A 9,145-nucleotide genomic window follows, 5' to 3' on the forward strand; every position below is an offset into this window, starting at 1 on the left:
TATAATATTTATGTAAAATTTTTGAATAAGATGGATAATCAAACAAGATGTCTGAAATTCTAAAACGACACTCTTTTTGGATGAAAGGAGTACACGTACATGGTACACAAGAACTTATAGCCCACTTGTTTGTCTCACGTAATAATTTCTTGATTCTTGTGCACAACCTGTTTCTCTTCTTTCTCCTCACCTCTCTTCTATGTATCAGCATATAACCCACTTATAGCCCATTATTATGACGGCTCTTAGGCCAGGCTCAATCTATAGTTTCATGTCACAGTTAACAAAACTATAAACTAGGTAACTGAGCCATATGAGTTTTATGGGGATGAAACTCTTTCGTTTAATGACTATGTCAAGTAAATAATTTTACTTATTTGGCACCCTATTTAATGTGTATAACACTCTCATGCATTGAGACTAGCCTTATGGAATGAAACGACGAAGAACAAATTAATTAGGGATCTCAACAGTCAACAGCTCATCACGTTTCTTCTTTTTGCCGGGGATTGAACGGAGGATCAACAATTTTCTTTTCACACATTGCACTGCAGCAACAAAGGGGTCAGCGATCAATCAATGGAGCCCTAACATGGCTCCCAACAAACTTTATAGAAAGCCCACAAAACCCTTAAACAAACACATCATCAAATGTACTCACTAGACACTTGTATGTAAACCTACTGTCAATGAACATGAAAATAGCACCTTCCGCGGTTTGTCACTAGAAGGTTTGGTCCTCAGCAAGAGCATTGGGCACATAAGGAAGATAAGACAAAATTGGAAGCAATCACCAGCTGATTAAATGGTTGTGTACAACACTATAACGAGATGAGTTGCTACCTATTACAATTTATAGAGAAAAAAGGGAACTAAAACAACTAATCTGACACACATGACACACAGGTGTTCGTACAAAAACACAAATCGATGCTAGAATTCTAGCAACTGCTAATTTTTATCAGATTGTCCGGGGGTTGCAGCCTGAGGATACTTCAAAATGGTCCAGCAAACACACAGTCAAACTGGTATCCTGCATAAGTAACACAATTAGAAATACCAATTACAGTGTTCTAGTAGAAAATGCAAAAAGAAAAATAAACATGCGCACTAAAATCACACCTTCCCCTATAAAGAGATCATAGATAGTCTCTTCAGGTAAGAATAATCAGGCCTGTCTTCAAACCACGATGAACGACAGTAGTGAAAGTAGGAGATAAACTCTGATGGATACGATTTGCAGAGTACCAAACCCATAATAAAGAATTGATGAATGTCGAGAGCTAATTTATGAGCCACCTAGACAGGAGTAAGCATCTATTTCTCTCTGATTTTGTCATATTTCTGCTTCTTGGTCCTGCTTTCAGCTCCTGCCATGGTAGGCTGTTCAAAGACAAAAAGACCAATGAAATGTTACATCCATTCACAGAAGCATGCATGGAACCATTACATGTTTACAACATATGGGTGAAAAGATCGATAACAAACAAACCTGCCCCTAAGAAAGTACATAAGACATAACCGAGAGATTCTAGATCATCTCTCCTGCTTTGCTCTGCATCCAAGTAAACTCTGAGAAGGCAGCGGTGGCCGCCATGGAGACGCTCGAAGGTGCCGCCAAGGACCACTGTATGCCGGAGTTCCTGCCTGCTCCTCCTTGGACCGGAAGGGGTCAAGAACAGGCAGCTAGATTTGTTCCCCAGTCCATGCTTGAAGCAAACACTTGCGAGAGCTGTGAAACATGCAGGGCATCACGAGCAGCTGTGAGATAGGAGGGATCAATGATAGAGAAAACTGGGGCAGGAATGGTACGTACCTGGGACGGTTGCTGGCGGTGGAGAGGCCAAGTAGCAAAGAAGCAATGGCACCGGGATCTTCAAGGTAACCACCATCCTCAGGGGTCACCCAAACCCCTAATGGTGCAGGATCTTGGAGAGGATGGAGGAGCAGTCCGCTTCACAGCGATGCACAGTGCCACAGCCTCTGCTCGGGCTTATGTGCTGGGTGCTGCGACGAAAGGCCTTTCCCTCCTATCCAAGATCCACACGGCTACATGGGCCACGTCGAGAATCCAATCCTTCTAACATAAATTCTGATATAATCCAGCCCCTTTCTTTGAAGAGCCCATACATGATCCAAAAGAAACAACCCACGAGTTAGGATTCAAGTTCAGCCCTTAGAACATGACGGCCCATTACAAGGCCACGGCACATGAAAACATAGGAAGAGTCAAGTAGGGCTAAAAGATAAATTCAGCCAAGGAAAGTATATCTTTGACCTATCAATAGAAACAAGTTAGTTTCCACACCATCTCTGCATCACCATTGGACCGTAAATACAAGTTCACGTTTGCCTATCTTGCTTGGTAAAAGATTAAGGAATAAGCAAACTAGCAAAGTAAGAATTCCTTTTTTTTCAAACAAAACAAGTCATTTCATGACACATATAACTAGGCAAAATATTTGCTTGTGTGCAGGTGTAGCTGGATAGCTTATAGCTGATGCATGCATTTGCCTGCATGAACATGTGCTTTACCATAGTCACAAAGTTTCTGGGTTGATGGGGTCGATGTACTGGGTCGTGATACTCTACTTGCGAGATATTTTCACACTTAGGGTCGAAAATGAACCCGTGAACCTGGGTCCTTTGTCGAAGGTGGTGAACCCATTTTATGTGACTATGTGCTTTACATGCAGGTCAATAGTTTGGCAAGACAGCGAAATCCAGTAATAGTAAAGTCTGAATTCAGAAATCATGATAAGAATCAGTATCATAAACATGTAATTGAAAGATAATGGATAGTTCATTGGCACTAATTGCACAAGAACATGTGGTAAAACCAAATACAAACTATGATCTTAGAGCAACTCCAAGAGCTTGGCTATTCTTGTTGTGGAGGCTATTTTAAAATTTACATAGTAGAAAGTAGGCTCCAACAAATGTGCTATCTGGTTTTGTAAAATAGAAAGTTGGCTATCCCTTGTTTTTCGGTGGCCATATATAGCCAACCACACTGGCTATCTGATTTTGTAAAATAGCAAGACTTCTGTGGACTTCTTATTTAAGAAGTTTTATATTTTACAAAATGGCCAAATAATGAAATTTGGCTACTAACTTTAGCTAAGCTCTTGGAGTTGCTCTTAGGATCTTAGCATTCTTAGTAAAATATACCGATCGCATCATGTAATGATGTAAATGGATGTCAAAACTTTAGCTAACCTTGTGCTTTGGCACAGTCATGCTGACCCAGCGATTGACAGTGGGCAACAGCCCTAAATGCCCATCTAAACATGGCAGATATTGCAACTGAACACCGCAAGCTGCAGAGCAACAAACACGGATACAAAATACAAAAGGGGTTAGTCAGCCTGTGTGATGTGGCTTGTTAAGAACAGTGACCAGGCAGTTTCACTTACATGCTCAAAGTACTAAATACCAGTTTTAATAGCAAGGGCTTGCAATATGGGTAAATAGAATAACTCATTTTTCTTCTGTACAGCTGTACCCAATACACGGTATAGTTCAACATCTGGATAAACACCAACAGATAGCATGATTGGTACGAGCATCAAAGCTTCTTTGGTGAACTGTCTTTTGCATAGTCGGTTGATTGCTGCACTGAAGTCTTCAATAGATGCCTCAAACCCTGCATCTAGAAGCTTGCCAAACCACATAATGGCCTTGTAAGGCATCCCTTTTGCACATTGAGCTTTGATAAGTGTTATGTATGCAAATTTTCTCAGCTTGGCACCCTGTTTTCTGAAGGACTCCAGTTGCATTTCAGCATGAATAACTAGTCCCTTTGAGCACAACACGTTAACAAGCAAGTTATAAGTAACAGGTGTGGGCATCACTCCACGAAATACCATTAGTTCATACACACCGAAAGCATTTTTGGCGTCCTGCGTTTCACAAAAACCTTGTATAAGCGTGTTGTAAGGTATTGGATCTGCATCAAAACCTTCTATACACATATCATCAAGAACATTCTTGGCATCATGGAACATGAACTGCTTACAAAGTCCTTTAATAACTACACTGTAAGTTACTGCATTTGGTTTGATACCTTTTCCAGTCATTTCTTTAAAAAGACTTAGCATGGAATGAACTTTCCCAGCTTCAGAGAGTGCATCCATCAAGGTGGTGTATGTAACTGTTGTTGGCAGCAGATCACTTAACTGAATAGCCGTAAAATAGCTCTCTGCCATATGCAGATCCCCAAATTTGCAGTAACCATATAGAAGAGAATTGCATGTTACAATGGTTGGGCACATACCAGCCATAATAATCGCATCATACAGCTGAACAGCATTACCAATATCACCCACTTTTGCATAACCATCAATAACTACATTGTAGAGGACTACATCGGATGGCTGATATTTGCTAGCTATAGTTTCCAAATATGACCTTGCTTCATCAAGGAATCCTTTCTTGCAAAGGCCTAGAAGAATAGATACATGGTTTACTGAAGTTGGAGTTACCCTCTGAGAAGAGCACATTAGATTCCAGACTTGAAGTGCTCTTCCAATTTCTCCTAGCTTGGAGTACCCATGGATTAGGATGGAATATGCAATAACATCCAATTCCAGACCAACACTGCATATCTCACCAAGTAGGTTTTCGACCTCATAAAACAGGCCCTTCTTGAAGAGAGCATTGATAAGGACGCTATATGTGACAATATTCAGCTCCATACCTTGGCCTAAGATGTCCTTTCTTATCTTCATCCCTTCTTCAACATCACCACCTTCACAGTGGCCAGCAATAAGTATAGTATAAGTAACAATATCGGGTTCGACACCTAGGCCCCTCATCATCTCAATCATTTTTGGAATTTCTCTTGTATGACCATGCAAGCGAAAGCCATTAATAAGGCTGTTGCAAGTGACAATATCAAGTTCCATTCCTTCTTCTGTCACACTCTGAAAGATATTGAATGCTTCACTTACAGAACCTATTTTACATAGACCATGTATAATGGTTGAATATGTGTGCCTGCTCGGATTTAATCCATACTTCAACATCAGGCAGAAAACTGATTTTGCATCCTGAATGAACCCCCAATTACACAATGCAGACATGAGAGTGTTAAAGGTCATTCCCAATGGTATGAATTTCCCCTCTTTCCTAATCTCTTGAAGGAAAGATAAAGCTTCTCCAATTTTATCTTGCTTGCAGAGGCCATCTATGAGAATGCTATGGGAATAATCACTGGGGGGAATACCACATGACTCCATCTCTTTAAAAATCTCCAGTGCCACATCTGCCTTTCTTAGACTGTACAACAAACTGTCATAGGTGGTTATTGAGATTTGCATGTTTAGGCTGCTCATTTTACTAAGAACATAAAGAGCATCATGATTCATCTGAGCTCTAGCATAACTATTTGCTAGAGCGTCCCACACAATGCTGTTTGAATCCCACTCCTTGAATCCACTCCACAGAATATCACATAGAGTCGGAGCAGAATCAGAACCTACAGCAAAAGATATGGTAAAATTGAATGCAGAAAAGGTTACGTTTAAACGTTTTCTGTGGTTGCATGCATTGAGATACAAATCCTACCATTTTCAAGAGATGTGAAAGAATATCTATGCATACACTAAGTGACAACCTGCAAAATTTCCATGCTAGTGATCCTGCTATGAGTTTGCTTTCTGCAGACAAAACTACTACTCCTTTCATTCCAAATTATAAGTCATTTTGGCTTATTTAGATTTAGATACATAGCTTTTGCTATGCACCTAGATATATGCTATGTCTAGATACATAGTTTGCCTCTTCACACTTCCACTAAATATACAACTAGCACTCTAGCAGCATGGAAGTTGCAGCTCGGTAACAGATGATCACAAATTTCAAACAAATACGATTACCAGCATAGGAATTTCAGTATATTAACAGATTATCCTAGATTTAATAAAAATATAATTAACAGCACGGAAAATGCAAGCCAGTCTCGGCAAATACTGTTTCCTTCAGACAAAATTAAGGGAAGAGCATGGCAATTGCAGCTACGATTGATGAATAACTGTGCTTTCATGTTCCCGGCAAGAGCAACAACTACTTGGATATACAAACACAAGCAGTCAAGCCCTCACACCGAGCTCACCTTGTTCGTCCACCATCTGGGCCAACCCGTCGCGCATCTCCCGCCACCTAGTCTGCCACAGAAGCTCATGGCAGTGCCTGAACCGTGCGGCGATAGAGGTCTTCCGCTCGAGCTCCGCCCTGTCCTCATCGAGCGTCCCCTGCCGTGCCCAGCCACCCCCAGGCTGTCCACCTCCCGCCCCGCCTGCGCGGGGAGGGGCTAGCGGCGCGTCCCTACCCACAACCGCCTCCTCCTCGGACTCTGTTCCAGCCGCCGACAACGCCGCCGCGGGAGAGTAGGAGAGCGGTCTACGTGGAGGTCTGGGTGGGCGGGGACTAGTGCGGTGCTGGAGGTGAGGCAGGAGGAGGCGGAGGGGGATGCGTGGTCGAAAGGGCATCCGAAGTGAGGCAGGGTCTCATGGCGGGGGAGAGCGACGGCAGCCTTGTGGAACGCCCTCCGTGCGCTTGTCGGCGGTGGCGGCGAGCATGTGGAGGCGGCTTAGCGGCGGCGCTGCGGTCGGGGTTTTTGCTTGTGTGTGTGGTCGTGGGGAGAGGAAAAGTGTGAAAATGACTACGGGCCAAAAGATTTTTGGGCTTGGAGTTAGTGGGCTGAATGACATGCCGTCAGACGGCATCGGGTTAGAGCAAGTTTAATAATACAACCCATTTGCTGGCAGGTTTTTTGCAGCCTTCTCCCAGCCCACCCATACAATAGTTAGCTATTCACTATTAATACATGGCCCACTTATCTCTCTCACAAGGTTTCTTGGTTCCTGTGCCTAAGCTGGCTGTAAGCTTACAGCCTGCTTCTCCTCTCTCTCCTCCCTTCTCTCCTCCACCTCAGCATTTAGCCAGCTTACAGCCCACTATAATACTTGCTCTTAGTGGGCTGAATGCTCATCCAAATACAACCTCCTTTAAGATTTATTTGGGTCTCATTGAGAAAGAAAGGTCCATCATGCCTCGGCTATGACTAAAGCCCCATATCGTCGCCGCCCTCGCTCACCGCCTCCAGGTCTGGTAGATCGATCAACCCGACCCAGACATGAAAGACCAAACCCTAGCCGATCTTGTGGAAGGAGGCAACGTTGTTGCACCGCCGGGCTCGGCGGCGGCCTCAAGCTCAGAAGGATTCTCGGGGAGCGGGTCGTCGCCGGGTGCCATGTCGGTAGAGATGAAAACGGTACGAATATTTTCTGACCGTATTCGAGACCGAATTCATTTAGAGGAGTTCAGATCTATCCGTATTCGAGTCCGAATATTCAACATCTGATTCCGTATCCGTATTCGAATACTTAAATCGTATATTTATGATGTCGAAATCCAATCCTATCTTATCCGACATGGTTGATATTATCTGTATTCGAATCCGAATTCGACCAGAAATATGAAAACAAATATGATATCAGTGATATCCGTCTGTATCCAATCCGTTTTTATCCCTACATGTCGGCGCGCGATGGCAGGGAGGAAGAGGAAGCCCGGGCGATGGAGGAGGATCCCATGCCAGCCCGTGAAAGTTACTTTGGTGCCGACAGGGCTAAGTAAGTTGTCATTTGTGTGGACGTTTTGGTCCCCTGTGCCGGCCCCTCTGCCTCGAGGGTCAGACGACAAGCGGTAGCGGGAGAAGTTGCCGAGTCCAAGTTTCTGGAACTGGTATTTGGCATGGAAGGGTCCAAGGAGGTGCTGGAGGCGATGGATCGGGGCAATCGGGAGATTCTGGAACATGCGAAGCAGCTAGAGGAGGCGGACGAGGATCTGTGCGACACCGAGGAGGACAAGGTCGCCTTCCGTGCCTTCAAGGCCACTGTCGTCGTCTACCGCAAGCTTGTCACCACCAAGCCCGAGGACGTTGTCTTCAGGGACCGACCACCCAGCGAAGAGCACTCACAATGCAAGACTCTATCACAGAGTCTAAGATAATTAATTATATATTATTTATGATATTTTGCTGGTATGACAGCATATTTATTGAAGAAAGAGGTAGAACAAATAAGACTCCAAGTCTTATTTAGACTCTAAGTCTACATTATTCGAGGTAATAAATAACTTTAGACTCTATAATAAAGTTTGCATTGTGAGTGCTCTAAGCACCACTACTGATGACTTCTGCCATGTCTTTTTGCATGAAAAAATTGATAAGTATTAGGGCAATACTTCAAAAAATTTCCATAGCTGTTGCTTGATCTGCAGTAGAAATATCTCCTTCGAGTTGAGTCTAGTGTGTTCTTTGATCTCCTGATGTGTGGAAGACCTGGGTGATGTACTGATATCTGGGACCTAAATACCTAATAATAACTGTATTTGATGATAACAACAAAATCAGAACCTTCACATATGTATTGCATAAGAATGCAGTCTTGGATTGTAGCATGCCCAACCTTTGTAACATTTAGAGTGCATTTAGATGCAACTAAATTAACCTAATATGCCACTCGCAGGAGGAGCACTTAACTACAGAGGAGATGGACGGGGCATGCCATTTTGCCATGCTTGCCTTGGAGCACCAAGAAGATGGTATATTTGCAAGCTTTCTTAACTTGTTTTTATTTCAAACTGCTTCTGCAATACATCTTGTGCTTACCAAATGTTACCAAAATAACACAAAATAAGTTTGTGATGGCAAGGGTCTTGCTTTCCAAGTGCTTTTCCGAGGCAAATGGCACGACATTTGTCCATGTGAACTTCACTACCACCCCCAGCAAAGCACCTCACACCCTGCTAAGCATATGTTTTCCCCTGAGCTAATGCTTATCCCAAATCTCTAGGCATAGGTACTGAGCCTATGCGTGTGCTCCATGTACTCCCTCCATATAGGAAAAGTAAGTTGTTTAGGACATGAGTACGATTACCAAGGGGTGATTAATGAGAGGTTAGTTTTCCTGTCTTGCCCTTATTAAATAGAGCTAAGGGTGGTACTTGTACCATCATAGACCGCTGGCAAAGGCTCCACGGCCCGAGGCTAGAGCTCCACGTTTTGAGTCCTAGAAGTCGGTGTATTTTTTCGTATTGGCCACAAGTTTTGCATGGCGCTTTTGCGTGGTGATTAATG

The 9,145-nt window shown here is 43.4% G+C and overlaps 1 protein-coding gene across 3 annotated transcripts; it reads right to left on the reverse strand.

Moving 5' to 3' along the window:
• Positions 632 to 6,647, reverse strand: LOC8067411 (putative pentatricopeptide repeat-containing protein At1g13630). Of its 3 annotated transcripts, none has more exons than XM_021450823.1 (7): positions 6,116 to 6,644; positions 3,417 to 5,479; positions 3,220 to 3,320; positions 1,817 to 2,109; positions 1,493 to 1,732; positions 1,123 to 1,383; positions 632 to 1,033 (listed from the first exon to the last, which is right to left on the reverse strand). In XM_021450823.1, exons 1-2 carry the CDS (start codon positions 6,489 to 6,491, stop codon positions 3,429 to 3,431), a joined length of 2,427 nt encoding a protein of 808 aa, XP_021306498.1. In that variant the 5' UTR covers positions 6,492 to 6,644; the 3' UTR covers positions 632 to 1,033; positions 1,123 to 1,383; positions 1,493 to 1,732; positions 1,817 to 2,109; positions 3,220 to 3,320; positions 3,417 to 3,428. The 3 variants fall into 3 exon arrangements, with proteins under 3 accessions (XP_021306498.1, XP_021306497.1, XP_021306499.1); XM_021450822.1 differs by having other exon boundaries at positions 1,817 to 2,113; XM_021450824.1 differs by lacking the exons at positions 632 to 1,033; positions 1,123 to 1,383; positions 1,493 to 1,732; positions 1,817 to 2,109; positions 3,220 to 3,320 and having other exon boundaries at positions 3,738 to 3,902; positions 4,067 to 5,479; positions 6,116 to 6,647.

Source organism: Sorghum bicolor, chromosome 1 (genome assembly GCF_000003195.3).
Source record: "Sorghum bicolor cultivar BTx623 chromosome 1, Sorghum_bicolor_NCBIv3, whole genome shotgun sequence".
NCBI classification, from domain to species: Eukaryota; Viridiplantae; Streptophyta; class Magnoliopsida; order Poales; family Poaceae; genus Sorghum; species Sorghum bicolor.